Source organism: Vulpes lagopus, chromosome 7 (genome assembly GCF_018345385.1).
Source record: "Vulpes lagopus strain Blue_001 chromosome 7, ASM1834538v1, whole genome shotgun sequence".
NCBI classification, from domain to species: Eukaryota; Metazoa; Chordata; class Mammalia; order Carnivora; family Canidae; genus Vulpes; species Vulpes lagopus.
In genome coordinates this window covers 109674591-109698372 of record NC_054830.1, presented here as the reverse complement: position 1 = coordinate 109698372, position 23782 = coordinate 109674591, and the positions used below count along the sequence as shown (strand labels likewise).

General features: G+C 42.2%; 2 protein-coding genes and 1 pseudogene across 4 annotated transcripts in view; all 3 read left to right on the top strand.

Annotated features, from left to right (window-relative positions):
* Positions 1-3555: 3555 nt before the first annotated feature.
* LOC121496107 lies at positions 3556-4248 on the top strand (annotated as a pseudogene).
* A 745-nt stretch (positions 4249-4993) lies between these two features.
* Positions 4994-15657, top strand: CAMLG (calcium modulating ligand). The gene is made up of 4 exons (XM_041764549.1): positions 4994-5295; positions 7064-7524; positions 9337-9402; positions 15039-15657. The coding sequence occupies exons 1-4, from the start codon at positions 5124-5126 to the stop codon at positions 15228-15230; spliced, it is 891 nt and encodes a 296-aa protein (XP_041620483.1). The 5' UTR covers positions 4994-5123; the 3' UTR covers positions 15231-15657.
* A 5370-nt stretch (positions 15658-21027) lies between these two features.
* Positions 21028-23782, top strand: part of DDX46 (DEAD-box helicase 46) — a 73488-nt gene continuing 70733 nt past the window's right edge. For all 3 annotated transcript variants that reach the window (XM_041763103.1, XM_041763102.1, XM_041763100.1), the window contains exon 1: positions 21028-21213. In XM_041763103.1, coding sequence (XP_041619037.1) covers positions 21197-21213 — 17 coding nt within the window. In that variant the 5' untranslated portion in view covers positions 21028-21196. The remainder of the gene's footprint in view (positions 21214-23782) is intronic.

Below are 23782 nucleotides of genomic sequence, written 5' to 3'. Positions count from 1 at the left end.
GAGATGATTGACATAAGGCTATTTTCTTTTAAAAATTTGTCGTTTTAAAAAATTTGTCATTTTCTTTTTTACTCTCAGAGTTCCTATGAGATGAATATTTCCACTAATTCATCTTGTAACTGTGTCCAGGTTGCAGTTTTAATTTCATCTAATGAGTTTTATATTTATATAACTATTTTTCATTTTCAAGATTTATTTTTTAAAAAATATCCGTGTAGTTTTGATTGATTAATCCCCGATTTTGTAAAGGGATTAATAAAAAGAGAGAGGCTTATAATTAAAACATTATAAAGGCCTTTTCATAAAATTATTTCTTTCTGGAGCAAATTGTAATTTTTAAAGTTTTTATTTTAATTCTATTTAGTTAACAGTGTTATATTAGTTTCAGGTGTACAATACTATAGTTCAGCGCTTACATACATCACCTGGTGCTCATCACAAGTACACTTCTTCCTCTTTTTTTTTTTTTTTTTTAATTTCATCTCTACCCCACCCTGTGGGGTTTGAACTCGGGATGCTAAAATCAAGAATTGCATGCTCTTTCAACTGACCCAGCCAGGCACCCCTCAACAACTGCATTCTTTAATCCCCATCCCCCATTCTTTAATCCCCTATTTGACCTATACCCTCACCCCCCACGAATTCCAATTTTTAATTTGGCTGGCAATTTAAATATCCATGTTTTTCAAAATTTGAGTTTGTAGACTCATTGGAGTGGGAGAATGAGAATTTTTTTTTAAGAATACAATTTTTTCTTAAAAAGATGTATTTATTTATTAATGGAGACACCGAGAGAGAGAGAGACAGGCAGAGGGAGAAGCAGGCTCCATGCAGGGAGCCCAACATTGGACTCAATCCCTGGTCTCCAGGATCATGCCCTGGACGGAAGATGGCGCTAAAGCGCTGAGCCACCCGGGCTGCCCTGAGTGGGAGAATTTTTGTTTTTGTTTTAGCTTGTCTCTATCCAAGCCCCTTCACCTATCTATGGGTGTTTTTAGTCATATTTTCTAGCCCTTTCCCCAAAACTAGGGCTCATAGTGGTGGTTTAGGGCTCCTGTTCTGCAGTGGTTTTACTGAAATCACCATTTCAGTCACCAGCAGAGGGAAGACTAGTTGTTGCCTTCTTCTGCCTCCCAGATTAAAAGTTGAAGTCCAAAGCTTTGTGGGTCAATAGTGAATGATACTTTGAATATTTTTGGAGGGAGGGAAGGCCTCAAGAAGTGAGTTCAACCTGTTTGTGTGTTGTGTGGAGGACTTTCAGTGGCTTTTAGCCCCTAGAACGTGCTACTGTTGCCTGCCTCTGGACCTGCAGCCCCATAGGCACCTGACTTGTTTAGCTCTGCGATGCTGTTTCTGATACTTTTTATCTGCTAAGATGTTTCTCTTGTTTTTGAGGTTTTTAAAAAATTATTTATTCATGAGAGACACAGAGAGAGACAGAGACAAAGGCAGAGGGAGAAGCAGGCTCCCTGTGGGGGGCTCAATGTGGAACTCCATCCCAGGACCCTGGGATCATGACCTGAGCTGAAAGCAGATGCTAAACCACTGAGCCATCCAGGTACCCCCTGTTTTTGAGTCTTGCTATTTCTTTTTCTCCTTTCATATTTCTAGCTGTTATTTCTGTGTAAAGAGGGATCTGAGCATGAACTTCCTACCTAAATTTCACCCCAGAAATTGAATTCTAGTTTCATCACTTTCTGACTCAATCTTTTCAACTTCGTATTACATGTTATCAATAAAGTATTGCTAACCTGCCTAAACAATGCTACATAAAAATTTAAAAAATGATACATGAGACCAATTGAAAATGCCTTATTTTGACACTTCCTCTAAAAGAAAAATTTCTTTGGGGTGCCTGAGTGGCTTAGTGAGTTAAGTATCTGACTCTTTCAGCTCAGGTCTTGATCTCAGGGTCACGCCAGCTTGGAGCCTGCTTAATAAAACAAAAATTGAAACTAAAAGAGGGATGCCTGGGTGGCTCAATTGGTTAAGTGTCCAACTCTTTAATTTCAGCTCAGGTAATGATCTCAGGTCATGGGATAAGCCTGTCATTTGGCTCTGCACTTAGCATGGGGTCTGCTTGTCTCTCTCCCTCCGTTCCTCCCCCCACTCATTCATTCATTCATTCTCTCTCTTTCTCTCTCTAATAAGTGAAATCTCTAAAAAAATAATAAATAGTAAAATTTTAAAGATTTCTGCAACTATTCATACAAGTTTGACCTAGTGCTATCAGTTTTTGCTGATAGGAAAATTAATTTTTATTTATTTATGATAGTCATCACAGAGAAAGAGAGAGGCAGAGACACAGGCAGAGGGAGAAGCAGGCTCCATGCCCTGGGAGCCCGACGTGGGATTCGATCCCGGGTCTCCAGGATTGCGCCCTGGGCCAAAGGCAGGCGCTAAACCGCTGCGCCACCCAGGGATCCCGGTAAATTTTTTTAAAAAACATTTTATTTATTTGAGAGAGAACAGGAGCATGGAAGAGGGCAGAGGGAGAAGCAGACTCTTGCTGATCAGAAAACCCCATACCAGACTCAATCCCAGAGATATGAACTGAGCCACTTACGGCAGCCGCTTAATCAACTGAGCCATCCAGGCACTCAGGAAAGTGGTAAATTTTTAAAAAATGAGTGGGTATGCCCTTGTAAAGTCCATAATGAGGGTAATAGAAATTAATATAAGAATCTTAAGTATTCATAATACCCATTCATAATGAGGGTAATAGAAATTAATATAAGAATCTTAAGTATCCACACCATTTATAGGTGGAGAAGTACTAGGCAGTTTAATCAAACTACAGAAACCCCACAGGGAAGTGGTTCCCAAGAGATAAGTGAGCATGTAATATAAAATCCTCACACTTTGAATCCTTAGCAAACTAAAGGCACTATCATGCATCGACACAGACAAAATTTAAATTTTGCTTCTATAGGGTCTATTAAATGAAAAAAAAAAAGTTTATCCTGGAATTATATTTAGTTTTGGTTCATCAAATTTTTATGTCATTATGTTCTGTACATTTATTTGTTTTTGTTCTGTACGTTTATTATGCTTAATTACTTCAGTTTTAGAAGTTTTTAAAAAAAACTGGCTTAGAGATATAGTTCTGTACATTACAGGCAGGGCAACCTTTTCTAGTGCTTCATAATTATTAAATAGGGTGTGTCCTTGTGGATTTAGCTTTTATCCAATCAAGGGAGAAAGTCCGTGAGGCAGAGACTCAGGCAGAGGGAGAAGCAGGCCCCATGCAGGGAGCCCAATGCAGGAATGACCCCGGGACTCCAGGATCACGCCCTGGGCTGAAGGCGGCGCTAAACCGCTGCGCCACCCAGGGATCCCCTCTAGATTTATTATTATATATTAATTGTCATTACACCTTTCTTCTGACTTTAATAAGACACACTTTCTCGGGTCCCTCCCGCTATCGTGGTCCTCAACGCTGCCTTGAATAACTTGGCCTTGCTGAGTGCTCATGCTATTCCAGGAGTTGCAGTTCCCAACAAAATGCAATGCTCGTGCATTTCGGCCGGAACTGCCATCTTCCAGTAATTCGTCAAAATGACCAACACAAAGGGAAAGAGGAGAGGTACCCGCTATATGTTCTCTAGGCCTTTTAGAAAACATGGAGTTGGGATCCCTGGGTGGCGCAGCGGTTTGGCGCCTGCCTTTGGCCCAGGGCGCGATCCTGGAGACCCGGAATCGAATCCCACGTCGGGCTCCCGGTGCATGGAGCCTGCTTCTCCCTCTGCCTGTGTCTCTGCTTCTCTCTCTCTCGCTCTCTGTGTGACTATCATAAATACATAAAAATTAAAAAAAAAAAAAAAGAAAACATGGAGTTGTTCCTTTGGCCACATACATGCGAATCTGTAAGAAAGGTGATATTGTGACATCAAGGGAATGGGCACTGTTCAAAAAGGAATGCCCCACAAATGTCACCACGGCAAAACTGGAAGAGTCTACAATGTTACTCAGCATGCTGTTGGCATTCTTGTAAACAAACAAGTTAAGGGCAAGATTCTAGCCAAGAGAATTAATGTCCGCATTGAGCATATTAAACACTCAAAGAGCCGAGGTAGCTTCCTGAAGCGTGTGAAGGAAAACGATCAGAAAAAGAAGGAAGCCAAAGAGAAAGGTACTTGGGCCCTACTGAAGCGCCAGCCTGCCCCACCCAGAGAAGCACACTTTGTGAGAACCAATGGAAAGGAGCCTGAACTGCTGGAACCCATTCCCTATGAATTCATGGCGTAACTGTAAAGAAAATAAAAGACCTCCGGATAGTAAAAAATAAAATAAAATAAAAAATAAATGCTTGTCTTCATAGAGCCTACATTCTATCTAATGAGAAACATTCAAAATAAGTACATTTAGCATGCAAGTCAGTTGTAACTGTTAAGAAAAATAAGGCAGGTAAGGGGAATATGGAGTCTTGAGAAGGGTGGCAATTTAAAGAGAATGGACAGGGAAATCTCCACTGGGACAACCCTGAACAAAGACGTGAAGAAGGCCAGAAACACGTAAGATAAATATTTGGGAGAAGAGCGACTGAGGAGAACGAGTAAGCCTGCGCCAAGAACACATCCTAAACGCAACTCTCTCTAAAGCGTCGCTCCCTACTGACGTATTTCCGTCGTTTACAAGCGAGGTCGCAGACGGGCACTAAAAAACAAGTGCCTGGCGCAATAACCTCCATTTTGCTTTTGGGCACCAGCCGTTGGTGGGTTGGGGCCTTGCCCTTCTTCCTTTCCTTCTTTTCAGCCTGGGGGCTAATTTTCTTCACTTTCAAGGTAACAGTAGAGAAGCCCGGTGGCCTGGGAGAATGGCCAAGAGGGCTAGCCCAGGGAGGAGGACCCCCCCCCCCACACGCTTCGTACCCCCTCCCCACCTCCGGGCCCCCCCCCCCAAGACTGCCCTTATTCAAGATGGCGGCGCAAGCCTCGCGCTTTGTCCGGTCGGATGGCACGCATGCCTAGCACGCCTGTCTGGCTTGGCGCTCGGGGGCGGGTCTACGGCGGGGTGGGGGGGCGGTGGTGGGCTTGTACCCTGCGGCCTGGCCTGAAGTCATCTGCGGCTCGGCTGCCGCTGCCAGCAACACCTTCAAGCGTTCCCTGGTTTTGGTGGGGAAGATGGAGCCGTTGACTGTCGCGTCTGACAGCGGCGACCGGCCGGGGGCTCCAGCGACCTCTGGCCTGTCGGCTTCCCAGCGTCGTGCGGAGCTGCGGCGGAGGAAGCTGCTCATGAACTCGGAGCAGCGCATCAACCGCATCATGGGCTTTCACAGGCCCGGGAGTGGCGCGGGTGAGAGCCTCCCGTCTCCCCTTACTCTCCCGCCCGCCGCTTTGAGTCTCCAGGACCATTCCTGCTTTCTTTCCCTCCAGCGCCCCGCTGGCCTTTTTGACAGAGCCTTGCTCTCTGACCTTCCCTCTGTCCCGGACTTTTTTTTTTTTTTTAAGATTTTATTTATTCATGAGAATCCCAGAGAGAAAGGCAGAGACCTATGCAGAGGGAGAAGCAGGCTCCATGGGATCACGCCCTGAGCCACCCAGGTGTCCGTCTGTCCCCTCTTTTTAGGTGATGTCCCAAGTTCTCACTTATCACCCCCCCACACACACACACACACGTTTCTAGTTCCCCCGTTTTCTGCGGGCTTCGCTCTGCTTGTCCCCATCTCCGCCCCCGGCTGCGAAGCCTTGGCGCCTCCGCCTTGGTGCCTTCTGGCCCGTTATGCCAGACCCCCCCGTCTTCATTCCCCACGCTCTCCCTTCTGTCCCCGGTTGCACCGCTCTGCCTGTTATGTCCCTCGGTAAAATTGCTCTTCGGTTCTTTCCCTTCGAAATGCTTTTCCTTCCAGTGCCTTTGCTCTAGCATCTACCTTCTTTTGCCTTTCGCTGTTACTCTGTCCGCCCCCCGGAGCTTGTGTTTATTTACCTGCTCCCCCAGTCCTTCCTACGTGGTCATCTATCCTGGTGCCTGTGTCCAGTGCTCTCAACACTGTCCTCTTCAGGCTTTCTACAACAGATAAAACGGAGTGACCATTCTTTACCCCAACAAGTGGGACGTGCCCCACCCCCACCCCCAGGTCTTTTCTCCCAATTTGCTGAGATTGATGTGATTGAAGTCAGGAACCGCGTTTAACCCTAAAGAGAGTTCCTCATTTCTCCCCCAGTGCGTGTACAATTCAGTGAATATTCATGTGAATATTTATTGAACATGTAGTATGTGCTGGTGTTCTCTTAAGTTTCCACGGAGCTTCTTTAGTAATTGACCTTTACTCAGTATTTGCAAGCTACTGAACGCTTTGTGATTTCTGTGGGCTTCTGATAGTCAGTCCTGAACACTTAGTTTGCAAGTTCACAGCCAAAACTACCAGGGAAGGTAAGGAGCACTATTTCAGATTATCCTAGAACAATAGTTAGACGCATTTCTCCCTTTAATAACAGACAGCAGGTATTTATTATTTCCCAAGACATTTATTGTCCTTCTCAAGTTATATTCTATATTTTGTTCTTTAGCTATGATAATTCTATCACTAAAGCTTTTGTTTTGCTTTGGAAGCAGAACAGCATCCTCAAATTGCTTAATTACCTACTAATGGCTCCCTCACTACAGTAGAAGGATTACGTAAACAGTAGCTGTAGGGTATGCCACACCCTATGCTGACCAGACTCTGGGTTCAGAAATGTGATATTAAAGTACAGATTTGTAAAAGCTTTAATGATTTTAATCAAATAAGCTACAGCAGGCAATGCAGTCATTCTTCTGGGATATATTATCCATGAAAACCTGGTCTGTATAGCTTGCTCCATCTCCATGACCATCTTGCCCAATTTGTCTGCTAGTCTTATCTTCTACTCCCAGAATTTGGGTTGTATCCTCTGCCAGAATACTCTTCTGGGGTGACATATATTCTTGAGGGTGTAGAGGAAGAAACTAGTTTATGTTTTATGCAGAATCAGTGTTTAGATTCAGAGACTGCAGAGTTCTAGCAGCGGCATATTTTTTAATATTAATGTAAGAGCTGTTTGCCAGTATACATTCCAAAAGGCTTCTAAATTTCTTTTCTCAGAAGAAGAAAGTCAGACAAAATCAAAGCAGCAGGACAGTGACAAACTGAACTCCCTCAGCATTCCTTCAGTTTCAAAGAGAGTAGTGCTGGGCGATTCGGTCAGTACAGGAACAACTGACCAGCAAAGTGGTGTGGCCGAGGTAAAGGGGACTCAGCTGGGAGACAAGTTGGACTCTTTCATTAAACCACCTGAGTGCAGTAATGATGTAAATCTTGAGCTCCGGCAGCGGAACAGAGGGGACCTGACAGCAGACACTGTTCAGCGGGGTTCACGCCATGGCCTTGAACAGTACCTGTCCAGATTTGAAGAAGCAATGAAGTTACGGAAACAGCTGATTAGTGAAAAACCCAATCAAGAAGATGGAAATACAACAGAAGAATTTGACTCTTTTCGAATCTTTAGATTGGTGGGATGTGCTCTTCTTGCCTTTGGAGTCCGAGCTTTTGTTTGCAAATACTTGGTAAGAAACATGGAAAATGCAGATCGGCTATATAATGAGTACTTTTGATCCATGGAGTTGATTGCTGGTATTAATATTTACCAGATTAATATGGCTGTTTTGAGATATATTATTACACTGCTTTTCCCCCTAGATATAGATGAAATGTTCTGGTTGAATACAGAGCCCAATAATAATTACTTAACTCTGTATTCTAGGCAGCATTCTGAGTGCTTTCCATATATAAACTCCTTGAACCTCATCCTTCTGACTGTGTTTTATAGATGAGGGAATGAAGACTCAGAGGTTAAGTCATTTGCCCAAGGTCACATAGCTACTAAATGACAGCTGGGCTTTAATGCAGGCAATTTCTTTCCAAAACCAAAGGGTAAAGTATCTACATGTATCATATATTAATTACTACTATTTAAATAATTTGAAACCTTAAAATGCAGTCCCTGTGGTCCTGAACATGATGTAAATTTCCTGTGATTCAGCAAGCACTTCAGCATTTTATAATGTTGTAGTATCATCGTGATGGCAGTCCCATCTTCACCACGCCTTCACTTGCCAGGAGAAATGAAGAAAATCATAGCTCATATTTCTGTGTCTTGCTTTTTTTTTAAGATTTTTTATTTATGATAGTCACACACAGAGAGGGAGAGAGAGAGAGAGAGAGAGAGAGAGGCAGAGACACAGGAGGAGGGAGAAGCAGGTTCCATGCACTGGGAGCCCGACGTGGGATTCGATCCCGGGTCTCCACGATCGCGCCCTGGGCCAAAGGCAGGCGCCAAACCGCTGCGCACCCAGGGATCCCTGTGTCTTGCTTTTGGAAGAACTTTCATTCACTAGACTTGTTAAGAATACCTACCCAGTACCCAATTTGCACATAGCAAATTTTTCAGATAATTAAAGTTTATATTAAACAGCAAGAAAGGTTTTAAAAATCTACTTTATGGACATTTTTAAAAAAGTGAATCTGTCGTACAGACTTTTTTTCTGACGTTAAATTGTCATTATAGCTTTCAGTATTTAAAAATGAGATGTGTGGCTGCTTCCTTTTTCCTTTTTCTTATCTAAAGGGCCCTGTGCTTTTAGGATTTTAAAGTTATGTCCTATTTTTGTGCCTCATTTTTGTGTGAGGTTTTTTTGGTTTTCTGGGGTTTTTTGCTATCAGATTTTCAGCTGTTACTTCTCACTGCTTATATTATACATTCATCTGTTAATGTTTACTCCTTCACTCCCTTCATAATATTTTTAGTCTTAGAAATAAATGTAAATTAATTATTGTTTTGACCTTTACGATTTTATTGTGTGAGAAGCAAGACAACCACTCCATTTTATCTATAGTAAGAATAGCTTGCCATTTGGATGCTTAACAATGTAGCTAGTGAGATCATTACTTGCCACAGTGTCTGGGAATGTATGGCATCTATTGAATACTGGGTCTTTCATGTGTGCTTTGAAATTGTCAGTTAATTACCTCTAGACAAGAGAGATGTTGCTGCATGATGTATTATACATCTATATCACCTCTGAATACTTTAAATCATTGAAAGAATAAGTTTTTGCGAGAGTAGACTTTGGGGGGACATCAAAAGAATGTAACTTGACTTGAGAAACATATTTTATGATAAGGAAATCCATTCTCTTTATTTTTTTCACCCTTGAGCAGAAACAAGACTATTTTCAGCTTCTAAAAAAAAAAAAAGAAAGAAAAAAAATATATATTACAGTTATTTTGCTTGGAATTTTATTGTTGCTGTTAGTTTAATTTGTTGTGGTTTAAATGATGATGTTGGAAATACATAATTTTATCTTCTATCTTCACAGTCCATATTTGCTCCGTTTCTTACTTTACAACTTGCGTACATGGGACTATACAAATATTTTCCCAAGGTAAATTAAACTTTTTCTAAATTATGGTGATGTATTTAGACTGATTAATGATTTGACAATTTTAAGAACTTAAAAAAAAAATTAGTCATACTCATAGTCTGAATCAGTGCTACTAGAAGTATCCTTGGCCCACCAGTGCTGATCTTAAAGCTATTTATTTCTGTTTGTAACAAGTTAAGTTCAGAAAGCAAGTGATTAGAAACTTCTTAGCAATTCGACGTTGCCATAACATTTAACAAAATTTTGGTCCACCGTGGATTGGAGGGAAAACTTAATCATGGAGTTTGAATAATACTTGTCTGAGAAAGTGTTCAGTTTAATTACTTAGTGAATTTAGTAATACATTTTATCTGTAATAAAGGAAATTAATTTTTTAAAAATATTTTATTTATTTATTCATGGGAAACAGAGAGGCAGAGGGAGAAGCAGGCTCACTGTGGGGAGCCAGATGCGAGACGTGATCCCGGAGTCCTGGGATCACTCCAGAGGCAGACGCTTAACCTCTGAGCCACCCAGGCATCCCAGAAATTAATTTTAAAACGGGTTAAATTACCTTACTGTGCTCCTTATTGGACACCTAGTAACAATGCACTTTATCTTTAATGTCAGGGGCCTGGTATGCAAGAAATACTTGTCCAAAATTGCAGAACAGAATCCTAGAGAGTGTCATGTTTACCTAGTCTGCTTAACTACAAATGTATACACAGTTTTATGGGACTTGGCTGGCATAGAGGGTAACCTCACTTATGTCATTGAGTGTTGTGTGAATTTTTTTTTTTAATTTTTATTTATTTATAATAGTCACATAGAGAGAGAGAGAGAGGCAGAGACACAGGCAGAGGGAGAAGCAGGCTCCATGCACCGGGAGCCCGATGTGGGATTCGATCCCGGGTCTCCAGGATCGCGCCCTGGGCCAAAGGCAGGCGCCAAACCGCTGTGCCACCCAGGGATCCCTGTTGTGTGAATTTTTAACTGAAAAACAGTTTCATGGTCATTTGCTTAGTCATTTGTAATGAACTGATAGACCTCATATGTGTTTTTAATGGGTTTGAAACATTTATATTTATGAAGAGTCAAATAGGTTTTATATACAAAGTAAAAGAATAAAGTAATGTTATTTTATATTTTTTTTTGTGATTTTATTTTATATGTAAATTAATTTTGAGGGGTAATATGTATTTATTGAAAGATTGGTTATAGTTTTTCTTTCTTTCTTCTTTAAGATTTAATTTATTTATTCATGAGAGATCCAGAGAGAGAGGTGGAGACATGGGCAGAGGGAGAAGCTCCCTACAGGGAGCCTGATGTGGGACTTGATCCTGCGACTCCAGGATCATACCCTGAGCCAAAGGCAGACGCTCAACTACTGAGCCACCCAGGCGTCCCAAGTTACAGTTTTTCAATAGCAAAGTTTGGAAACAACAAAGATGTCTAATGACTCATTAAATTCTGGCCTATCTGTTTAGAATGATGAAGCTCTGATATATAGATAATGGTAAGCCTGCCAAGAAATATTAAGAGAAGAAAAAATGCAGGATAGTATCTATAGTATGCTACTTTTTTTCATCGAAAGGTGGAAAATAATTGCTTGTGTATATGTAAAACTGGAAGAATCTTTTTTTTTTTAAGATTTTATTTTTAAGTAATCTCTACAGCCAATGTGGGGCCCAAACATACAACCCTGAGGGACGCCTTGGGGCTCAGTTAGTTAGGTGTCTGACTCTTTATCTCAGCTTAGGTCCTTTTTTTTTTTTTTTTTTAAGATTTTATTTATTTATCTGAGAGAGAAGGAGAGCAAGAGCATGAGCAGGGGGGAGAGGGGCAGACGGAGAGGGAGAAGCAGGCTCCCACTGAACAGGGAGCCTAGCATGGGACTGTATCCCAGGACCCTGGGATCATGACCTGAGCTGAAAGCAGATGCTTAACTGACTGAGCCACCCAGGTGCCTCTCAGCTCAGGTCTTGATCTCAGGGTCATGAGTTTGATCTGTGCATTGGGCTCCACACTGGGCAAGGAGCCTACTTAAAAAACAAAAAACAAAAACAAAACCCTACAACCCTGAGATCAAGATTCACACACTCCACTGACTAAGCCAGCCAGGTGCCCCATACACTCTGGAGGAAGGTTACTTGAAACTATTGACAGTGGTTATTTGTGCTAGGAGTGTATATGTGTTGTTAGGTAAATGGGAGAGAGAAAAGGAAGGGAGACTATAGTATACTTTTCTCTAAACAAAACATTTTCTTGTAACTTTTTTAAGATTTATTTATTTTAAAATATTTTATTTGAAAGAGAGAGAGTACAAGCAGAGGGAGGGACAGAGAGAGAGGGAGAAGCAGGCTCCCCGCTGAGCAGGGAATCCTACTTCCAGGGCTCAGTCTGGGACTCTGGGATCATGATCTGAGCCAAAGGCAGGCACTTAACTGAGCCACCCAGGCACCTCTATTTTATTTTATTTTATTTATTTGAGAGAGAGTGAGAGAGAGTGCACGCACATGCGCAAGCATAGGGTGGGGCGGGGGAGGACTGAGGGAGGCAGAGAGAGAGAGAGAAAGAGAGAGAGAAAGAATCCCAAGTAGATTTCCCAGTGAGCACCAAGTTGGATGCAGAACTTGATCCCAAGACTATGAGATCACAACCTAAGCTAAAATCAAGAGTCAGGTACTCAACTGACTGAGCCACTCAGGTACCGAAGATTTTTTTTTTTTTAAGAATTTATTTATTTATTCATGAGAGACAGAGAGAGAGAGACACAGACACAGACACAGGCAGAGGGAGAAGCAGGCTCCATGCAGGAAGCCTGATGTGGGACTCGATCCTGGGACTCCAGGATGACACCCTGAGCCAAAGGCAGGCGCCCAACCGCTTAGCCATGCAGGCATCCCAAGATTTTTTTTAAAAGTAATCTTCACAAGCAACGTGGAGCTAGAACTTAGAGCCCTGAGATCAAGAGTTGCACACTCCACCAATGGAGCCAGCCAGGAACCCCTTGTGACAGTTTTTATTTTATTATTTTTTTAAAGATTTATTTACTTATCTATTTATGATAGAGGGGGGGCGGGCGCAGAGACACAGGCAGAGGGAGAAGCAGGCTCCATGCTGGGAGCCCGACGCGGGACTGGACCCCGGGACTCCAGGATCGCACCCTGGGCCAAAGGCAGGCTCCAAACCGCTGAGCCACCCAGGGATCCCCTTGACAGTTTTTAAATACAGAGAAATTGGGACGCCTGGGTGGCTCAGCGGTTGAGCATCTGCCTTTGGCTCAGAGTGTGATCCTGGGGTCCTGGTATTGAGTCCTGCATCAGGCTTCCTGCTCGGTGGAGAGCCTGCTTCTCCCTTTGTCTATGTCTCTGCCTATCTCTCTGTGCCTCCCATGAATAAATAAATAAAATCTTAAAAAAAAAAATCAAATGTTTGAAGAATTGTGCAGTGAACACCCATTTATTTATACTTATTACATAAATTCTTTAACATTTTGTTACGTTATCCTGTATCTATCCAATTTATCCATTTTCAACGCATCTTTTTTTTTTCTTGATGCATTTCAAAGTATGTTGTAGGTATAGATGTCAGTGTACTTTACCCCTACACGTATCAGCCTAATATCATTAACTACAATTCAGTGGTGGTTTGTGGTTCTTCTTAACTTTAAGGTAAAATTTTCTTACAGTGAAATGTTCAAGTGTTTAGTATATGATTTAGTGAATTTTGACAGCTTGTGAAACTCAAATCCCTTCAACGTTTAAAATGTGGTTGTCAGGGCATTCCACCATGCCCCTTTCGTCATCTTTAGCCCGTACAATCTCAGCGTCTGACTGAGTTTTTCCCACTGTAGATTAGTTTTTGCCTGTTTTAGTACTACTACTACTACTGCTACTACTACTACTACTGCTACTACTACTACTACTGCTACTACTGCTACTACTGCTACTACTGCTGCTACTTCTTCCTCTCCTCCTCCTCCTCCTCTTCTTCTTCTTCTTCCTCTTCCTCCTCCCTCCTCCCTGTCCTCCCTCCTCCTCTCCTCCTCCTTCTTCTCTTCTTCTCCTCCCTCCCTCCCTCCCTCCCTCCTCCTCCTCCTCCTCCTCTTCCTTCTTCTTCACCACCTCTATACCCATTATGGAGCTTGAACTCAACCCTGAGATCAAGAGTTACATGCTTCACTGACGGAGCCCCCCAGGGGCCCCTGTTTTAGTACTTCAGATATATGGGATAATTTCTGTCTGTACTTTTTTGAACAAAGCTTCTTTTATTCTGCATAATTTTGAGATTCATTCAGGATACCTGGGTGGTTCAGTGGTTGAGCATCTGCCTTTGGCTCAGGGTGGGATCCTGGGATCGAGTCCTGCATCAGGCTCCCCATGGGGAGCCTGCTTCTCCCTCAGCCTAAGTCTCTGCCTCTCTTTATGTGTCTCTCATGAATAAATAAATAAAATCTTAAAAAAATAATTTTGAAATTCATTCATGTTGTTGAGTTTATTGGGCCATCCCCTCCCCTTTTGTTTTTTCTGAGTAGTATTCCATTTTGTGACTATCCATTTGTTTATCTGATCTCCTGTCCGTGGATATCTTGGTATTTCGAATTTTTGGTTATTATGTTTAAAAGCAGCTAAAGGGGCATCTGGGTGGCTCAGTTGGTAAAATGTCTGCCTTCAGCTCAGGTCATGATCCCAGGGTCCTGGGAGGATCTGCTTCTCCCTCTCCTCTCTGCTTGTTCTTTATCTCTGTTGCTATTTCTGTCTCTCTCAAATAGATAAATAAAGTCTTAAAAAAGAAATAAAGCAGCTGAGAATTTGTATGACTAGTTTTGTGGACTAGGCTTTGATTTCTCCTGGGTAACAAGAACCTTCTGTATTTAAAAAGTTTTTTAATCAAGTGACTGAATTTGGTGATGCCAAATTGATTAAGTAAATGAAAATTCAGCCATGAATGTCTTTAAAAATTAGACAAGAAAATTTCATCAGGAAATAGATATTCAGTAATATCCTACTGCATGTGTAACAAGTGTGAATTCCTTTGCATGACCCGTAGGGCTCTACAGAAAGTTCCTATCATTCTGTCACAAATAACTCCTTTAGTATGGCTTTCACTCTTCTGACTTCTTCTGACTTTTGCTGTCATAAGACTTAGCTCCAATAAGATTTCTCCTCTCATTTTTCTCCATCTAAATCTTGCTCATTCTTGAAGGCCTGTTTTTAATTTTACTTCCTCCTGAAATCCTTCCCTGGGCTTTCTTTATACATATAACCCTGAAGTAATTTCTCTCTTCTTTGAGCCACTATGCCATACATTATTCATGTGTTTCATTTAGCAGTTATATATGTCTCATGTAGTAATGTTTTTCCTGTTTTTCTCTGTTGTATATATCTTAAATTGTTATTTATGTCTTGCCTTCCAAGATAAGACTTTTTTTTCACTTTTGATGGCATGAATGATGTCTCTTTCCTACTGCCTAGCAGTTCTCTGCTTTACATATTAATGTTGAAGAAATAGTTGTTGATATATTACTGATTGATGTTTTGAAACTTTGTTAACAGCTCTGAATCAGGCAAAAATTGCAGCACTGATAATGTTTGTATAAAGCTTAAGTAGTCTTCTGAAAGCTGTAAGATTTATTGAACTCTTTCTGTATACAGGGTGAAAAGAAGATAAAGACAACCGTACTAACAGCTGCCCTTCTATTGTCTGGAATCCCTGCTGAAGTGATAAATCGGTCAATGGATACCTATAGCAAAATGGGCGAAGTTTTCACAGATCTCTGTGTCTACTTTTTCACTTTTATCTTTTGTCATGAACTCTTTAATTACTGGGGCTCTGAAGTACCATGAAGCTTGCATCACTCAGAAAGAGAAGCTTTCCAAAAAGCACCTTCTCTTCTATAGTGCAGTGTCTCTAAAGGAGGCAAATGGGTTTACACATTTATGTAATTCTTTTACTTTATAGGAGTTTTAAAATAATTTGATTAGGAATGGAATGGCAGGTTCCCTGATTTAAAAGCATTGAGTTTGTATTAATACTAATGGGAAGAATAGACTACCATTGTCATTAATTGACTTTTCTTGTTTAATTAGAATCCCTAGTCTCTACCTTTCACTAACTTCTAAGATTTGTAATTCCTCTTTTGGGAGCTGAGCTGTTCTTTTAGGGAGAGCAGATGAACATGGTCGCAGCCGGCACCAAGGGCTGCAACTTGTATTTGTGTTGTTCTGTCTTGAGAAATGGAGCCATGTTAAAAATAAAATGAATGAAACTGAATTGTCTAATGTGAAGTCTGCACATGTTAACTTATAAGGGCTAAATAAGGTAGCTAATTTTGTCTTCTTTTGTTGAATATCTTAATTTTTACTCCGGTGCAAATATGGAGTAATGGAAGAAATGATTAACATTTGTACATGTGAAATTAGAAGGTATTTATGAAGGTATGTATTTTAATTTTTATTTATGAAAAAAACTTTTTTAAAAGGTTTTATTTATTTATTCATGAGAGACACAGAAAGAGGCAGAGACATAGCGAGAGGGGGAAGCAGGCTCCTTGCAGGGAGCCCTAGGTGGGACTCGATCCAGGGCCCTGGATCACACCCTGAGCTGAAGGCAGACGCTCAACCACTGAGCCACCCAGATGCCCCTTATTTTTATTTTTTACTTTTTAAAGATTTTTTAAAAAAAAATTTAAGTAATCTCTACACCCAATGCAGAACTCAAACTCACAATCCTGAGATTGAGAGTTGCATGCTCCTCCTACTGAGCCAGCCAGGTGCTCCTAGAAGTAAGATTTTTTTTTTTTAATTTTTTATTTATTTATGATAGTCACAGAGAGAGAGAGAGAGGCAGAGACACAGGCGGAGGGAGAAGCAGGCTCCATGCACTGGGAGCCCGATGTGGGATTCGGTCCCGGGTCTCCAGGATCGCGCCCTGGGCCAAAGGCAGGCGCCAAACCGCTGCGCCACCCAGGGATCCCCTAGAAGTAAGATTTTTAAGTAAACTAGAACATCATGTTTAGTACATATAAAAATGGGATTTGAAAATTAACCGAGGTATGTAACCTAGTATCATAAATACCCATTTAAATAACTTGGTAATGCTACCATAATTTGGAAAGTTATAAGATTAAGTTAATTAAGTTATATTGCTTGGTATTACATTTCCTTAAAGATTTTTGTATGGCATATTGATTAATCCTTGTGAAATTATAAACATATATGCCTTTTTTTTTTTATCACTCCTGATGTCATTGGCATTTTACTTTGAACCACAATAATAGAGAATAACTATAGTTTAAGTGTATTCCTCTGACTTAGTATAAGGTTTTGAGTATAAGGGATCCCTGGGTGGCTGAGTGGTTTAGCGCCTGCCTTTGGCCCGGGGCGCGATCCTGGAGTCTCGGGATCAAGTCCCACGTTGGGCTCCAGGCATGGAGCCTGCTTCTCCCTCCTCCTGTGTCTCTGCCTCTCTCTCTCTCTCTGTCTATCATAAATAAATAAATAAATCTTAAAAAAAAAGATTTTGGGATCCCTGGGTGGCGCAGCGGTTTGGCGCCTGCCTTTGACCCAGGGCGCGATCCTGGAGACCCGGGATTGAATCCCATGTCGGGCTCCTGGTGCATGGAGCCTGCTTCTCCCTCTGCCTGTGTCTCTGCCTCTCTCTCTCTCTCTGTGTGACTATCATAAATAAATAAAAATTTAAAAAAAAAAAGATTTTGAGTATAAAAAAAAAAAAAAAAGATTTTGAGTATACATCCTTCCTGACTCCCTAATGCATCTAGTATCTAGAGGATTAGAAAGCACCCTGGGATTTGTCATTGTCCCCCGCCCCCAACCCCTGGGAAAATACTAGTGATCTTCAATTGTACATGTTTACTTCTTTTGCTTATTCTTTTGTTTCTTAAAAAAAAAAAAAAAAGCCCCCTGCGGTTGACACTTGCAAAGCTTTACTACTTGTAGATCATTATTGATTTTTTTTTTTCGGAGAAGAGCTTAGCTGTAAGATATCTGTCTTTTGTTGCCACTTAAAATATTTAGCCAATTGGCATATTCCTAATTAAGTATGTTTAATAATATCACACAGAAATGGTAGTTTCTTAGTGTGGGAAGTAATTAAGAAGTTTTTACTTAAAAATATCAAGGGCTTGAAATGTATATGGGCTAAAACTAGTGTATAAATAGATGTGTGTGCACCACCGTTTGTACTAAAAACAGCAAGAAGGTTCTGAGACAGCTAGAACTGGGTTAATGAGAATCAAAATCTGATTTAGAAGTTGGAGCATTTTGTTAAAAGTGATGTATTGGAGACATACTCGAATATAATTACTTCTTTTACCTGCCCTAATAGTTAAAACAGCTTTTTCTGGGACATAGAATTGCTGTGAACCTAACATAAACATCTCATGAACATAAAAAGCCTCTCAAAATTGTCACATGAATGTGTTCTCTTAAAGGAGATTTATAGGGATGCCGGGGTTGCTCAGTTGGCAACATGTCCATCTCTTGATTTTGACTCAGATCATGATCACAGGGTTGTGAGATCCAACCCTATGTAGGATTCCATGCTCAGCGGGGAGTCGGCTTGAGATTCCCTCCTTCTTCCTCTGTCCCTTCCCCGGCTCACACTGTCTCCCTCTCTCCCCCCAAAAATTTTTTTTTTTTTTTAAGTGGAGTTAGAAATGAAGTATCTTGAAAACAGCTCTGGCCTGGGTATCAGATACTTGGGTTCTGGTTCCAGTTTAGTTTCCAAAAAGATTAGTGACCTAGGATTAAGTTTGTTTCCGGAGTCTCAGTTTTCTCAATTAAAATCAAGAAATTCAAGTGTGTGACTTAAAAGATCTGTTCCGGGGTGCCTGGGTGACTCAGTCGGTTAGGCATCTGCCTGCAGCTTGGGTCATGATCCCACGGTTCTGGCATCGAGCCCCTATTGGTCTGTCTGCTCAGCAGGGAGCCTGCTTCTCTTTCTCCCTCTTCATCCCCCTGCTTGTGTTCTCTCACGCTCTGTCAAATAAATAAAATCTTAAAAAAAAAATCTGTTCCAATTGTAACATTGTTTTATATGGCTTCATCTAGTTTCATGGCTTCAAATACCACATTCTTACACATTCTATAAAATACAAATAGACAACTTCTATTTCTCCCTTGAACTCCAGACTCACGTATCCCCAATGTGGCATTACCTCCTGGATATATAGTAGGCATTTCTTTTTTTTTTTTTAATATTATTCATTCATTCAGAGAGAGCGAAGAGAGAGGCAGAGACACAGGCGGAGGGAGAAGCAGGTTCCATGCAGGGAGCCCGACTCAGGACCTGATCCCGGGTCTCCAGGATCACACCCCAGGCTGCAGGCAGCGCTAAATCGCTGTGCCACCGGGGTTGCCCTATAGTAGGCATTTCAAACATCACATCATTATAGCAAATCATTGATTTTCTCTCCATCCCCTGCCAAATTTGCTGCTTCGACCCCTTTCTCTACAAGATAACCACAACCCACAGCTCTCTTGAAAGCCTGAGAGTCATCTTTATGCTTCTCTTTCCCTCACAGTTCACAGCCAATTTATCAGTATTTGGAGAGCTGCCTCTGGAATGCATCCAGAATCTGACCACTTTTCAGTGTCTCCATGTTTGTTTGATTTTTAAAGATTTTTATTTATTCATTAGAGAGAGAGAGAGAGGCAGAGACACCAGCAGAGGGAGGAGTAGGCTCCATGCAGGGAGCCTGACGTGGGACTCGATCCCCAGACCCAGGATCACACCCTGAGCCAAAGGCAGACGCTCAACTGCTGAGCCACCCAGGTGTCCCCAGTGTCTCCATGTTTAAGTCATTAGTGGTTTCCTATTTCTCTGAGACTGAAACCCAGACTTGTTACCTTTAGCCTACATACAAGCAAGGTAGAATGGTTCTGATATATGCTCTCCATTATGTCAGGCATCAGCCCCATGCCTCTTTTGCCCTGGGCATGGATTGTACTGCTGCTACAGATGGGCAGGAAGGTACAGAGGAAGAACAGAAGCTCCTCAGTTTCTTTTTTTAAAATCAAATTTATTGAGATGAAATTTACATACAGTAAAATGTGCCAATTTTAAGTTTACAATTCAATGAGTTTTGACAAATGTGTACATTCATGCATCAGCTGCCACAATTACAACCTAGAACTTTTCGGGGATGCCTCAGGGCTCAGTGGTTGAGTTTCTGTCTTTAGCTTAGGTTGTGATTCCAGAGTCCTGAATGAAGTCCTGAATCAGGCTCCCTTCATGGAGCCTGCTTCTCCCTCTGCCTATGTCACTGCCTTTCTCTCTCTCTCTCATAAGTAAATAAGTAAATAAATATTTTAAAAAAGCAGTCTACAACTCCTCTTCCTTAAATATAAAGAAGTAAAATCGTAGAGGCATGTAAACTATGACAGCCTCTCTCTTAACTGCATTACAGCTTTGCATCAAAGCAGCACTTAACATTTCAGTATGTTCTGCTAGGTGAGTCATTCTCAATCTTAAGTGTACTTCAGAATCACCTAAGAAGCTTAAACATCCCAGTGCATAGGAGGCACTCCAGACCAAGTGTATCAGAATAATGGTATGGAACACATGCATACATGTGTGTGTGTGTTTGTGTATATATATATATATATATATATATATATATTTTTTTTTTTTTTAAGATGTTATTTTTAGGTAATCTCCATACCTGGCCTGAGGTTTGAACTCGTCTCCCTGAGATCAAGAGTCACATGCTCTATAGACAGCCACCCAGATGCCCCATCATGTATTTTTTTTTTTTAAAGCTTCCAAGCTCAGGGAATGTTGAGAATCACTATAATTTTAGGAATATATTCTTAGCTCTTCTTCCTCTTCACCAACTTAACTCCTACTCAATCTTCACATCTCACCTTAAAGGTCACATCCTCAGGGAACTCTTTCTAAACCTCTCCCTTATGCTGTAATCTCTCTCTCTCTCTCTCTCTCTCTCTCTCTTTTTTTTTTTTTTTTGTATTACATTTGCTTGTGTTTTAATGTCTATATCCCCCACTAACTTGTAAGCTCCCTGGATGTAGGACGGACGTAACCCACACACACAACAATACATACCAATGGGACGCCTGGGTGGCTCAGCACTTTGGCGCCTGCCTTAGGCCCAGGGCATGTTCCTGGGGTCTTGGGATCGAGTCCCACGTTGAGCTCCCCGCATGGAGCCTGCTTCTCCTTCTGCTTGTGTCTCTGCCCGCCCCTCCACCCCCGTTTCTCTCATGAATGAATGAATAAATAAATAAATAAATAAATAAATAAAACGTTTAAAACAAAAACAATACATATCAATGAATGAATTATAAATGAATGAAAGTGAATGGAGATGTTGGTAGCATCACTCAGCGCAGATTAAGGGGGACAGTATTATAGGTCGGGAATGCATATGGCGCCTCGGTAGATCTTTCCTTGGAGGAAAGATCTTCCCAGGGCCTGCAAAGCCAAGGCATCTTCTTCCACCGCACCAAAGCGCACAGACCTTCTAGGCCCTGCAGGGAAAACCCAGCCAAGGTCGCGCGCCTCTCGGCGCGGCCGGCGCAGTGCGGCCTCCAGCCCAGAGGGGGCGCTGTGGAGAGCCAGCAGCTTCCGGCCCGCTTGTCCTGTCTCTCTGCCGCGGCGCCCGCACGTCCTGTTTTCGTTGGCCGCTCTCGGATGGCCGCTGCAGCTGTATTTGCTGCTCCCTCTTAGTGCTGCTACTCGCCGGGCTGGCTGAGGGCGGCGCGGCCTCCTTCTTTGTTCGGTTCTTCCGCGCGTCGTCCCGAGGGGAGCCGCTGTCGGCGCGGGCGGCACCATGGGCCGGGAGTCACGGTGAGACGGCGCGCCTAGCGGCCGAGCGGCGGGCGGCGTCCTCGGGGTGGGGGAAGAGGCGGGAGTTGAGGTGGCGGCAGGACCAGGCCTGAGCCGGTGCAGCCCCACGTGCGGCCAGCGCGGCCCGCGGCCCCCGGAGGGGCAGGGGGGCCTCGGCCGAGAGAGTGGCTGTCCTTGGGCCGGTGACGGTCACTGGGTTCCCAGCACTGCCATGGCCCGTTGCAGCGCCTGGAGCGGAGCCGCCCCTCCCGGGGGTCGGTGATGGGCACCACGTCCCGCCATTTCCGCGGGGCCCACCGTAATCCCGCAGTCACTAGTGATCCCAGTTGAAGTTCTTAGCAATTCGCGTTTGCCACGTTTTCTGGGCGCCTGTTGCTGTCTATTTTAGTTCTTTGTGCGTGTCTCGTATTTTCCCAAGTCAGTCGAAAGGAGCCGAAGACTACATATTTTTACATCACCTACAACATTGAACATGACTAGCCTTTTAGCAGGTTACAATACATGCTTGTGGCATGGAGATTATTTCGCAGATAGATATAATATTTCTTTATTAGGTGTTTTCTATCCTATTTAAATTGTGGATTGGGGGGGAGGTCTTACTAGAATAATGGTATCTCTTCAAAACTGTAGATTGTTTCGTGGTTTGGGACCTTGAGGCTTTTATCTTAGAGATGAATGTTTGCTGTGTATTTAGCAGTGAGTGAAAGGTCCTTTTTATCTGAGATATAAGTAATAAGTAAAGTAATAGTAGTTTATTGAAGTACAGTGAATGTTCAGGGAAATGGACAAAGCTTAAGGATAGAGAGCTGGATGAAAATTTAACAAATCCATAATCTGTGTAACCATCACCTGGATAAAGAGAATTTCTTTGTTTACAGAGAATCCCCGTGAAGATCTTCTAAAATTTCCTTGAAGGCATTGCTATTTATCTGGCTATGCAGACCAGGAACCTGGAAGTGATTATTTATTTGATTCATTTTTCTCTCTTAACTGTCTAAACCCAGTAAGATTCTACACTCTGTTTTCACTCTTGCTCTCCCTGACTTAATTCCAGCCCTAATCATTTAGTACTCAGAATGCTACACTTGCCTCAAGTTATCTTCCTGTGATCTTGCTCTTCTAAAAATTCCTCACACTGCCGCCAGAGTGATACTTCTAGAATAAAGATTATGCCATTCCTCTCTTTTCATCTGCATTGATTCTCATTGCCTCCAGGATGAAGTCAGACTCTTCAGCACAGCCTTCAGGGCCCTTCTCAAGGAAGCCTCCTATAGCCCCCCCCCCCCCTTGTGCTCTAGGTTAATTCCAGAAGTTATGAAAGGCTCAGAGGTGGGATGGAGCAAGGTGTTAGAGAAATAAGAGCCTAGTTTGCCTACATATATAGGTGTCATGAAGAAAAGTGGTAGGAGATAGGTTCTGGAAGGGAGTTGGGTCCAGAATGTGAGTGGATTGTAGATTTAGTTTTGAAGGTAAGAATTTGAGAGTCTTTGAAGGTTTTGAGTAAGAAATGTGTACGTATGTTAATATAATGTGGTCAGAACTCTGTTTTACAAAGTTTACTGTAGCAGCAACGAGTAAAACATTTCAGGGAAAAGGGAATAGAAGTAAGAAGACAGAGATCTTCTAAAATGTCCTAACTAGAAAGCTCTGATGTGGAATGGTGACAGTGAGAACTCTGAGGAGGTGATAATAGTGTGCAGAGAATTTACAGAAGTGAAATTGGTGATACTTCATGTTCTATTAGTTGTGTAGAATGAGAAAAATACTGAAGGTAACTGGTATTTTGAGCCTACTGACTGCAAGTTGGGATGATAAATGGCTTGGGGAGGCAAAGGTAGTAAGTTTGGGTTTTACACATTGAATTTCAGGTGCTTGAGGGATGATGTGGTATGCTTATTCCCTAGCCATCTTATCCATGTTTATTGCTTTAAGTAACCTTTGTATACTGATGATTCCCTTCATCAACTCTAGACTCGCGTTGCAACTACCTACTTACATATCCATGGGAATGCCTAATATCCTGATTCCCACCCACCCCCCAACATGTGTTCCTTCAGGCTTCCCATCTTAATAAATAGCAATTTTATCTTTCTGCCCAGTCCAGCCACGTAGCTCAGAAACACTCATGAATTCTCCCTTGCTGTCACGCTTGGCATTGAATTAATCCTTAAATCAGGCAGTTCTAGTTTGAAAATCTCTAGATTTTGACATCCTAGAAACTCTCCACCTAACATTCTCATCCAATCCACCACTTTCTTACTTGGATGATTGCGTTAGCATTCTGCCTGTTTTCCCTGCTTCTGCCCTTGGCTTCAATTTGTTCTCCCCTCAGCAGCCAGACCAGTGCTTTAAAAATATTAGTGAGGTAACATTACTTCTGCACTTAGAATCTTCCAGTAACTTCTCAACTTACTGAGAGTGAAAGAAAAAATCCTTAGAATCGCCTCTAAGGCTCTACAGGGCCTTCCATGTTTGGCTGCCCTACTGTATCTCTCACCTCATCACATGGCACTCTCTCTTGGTTGTTGAGCCTTAGCCACATCTGCCTTCCTTGCTGTTTCTTGAGCAC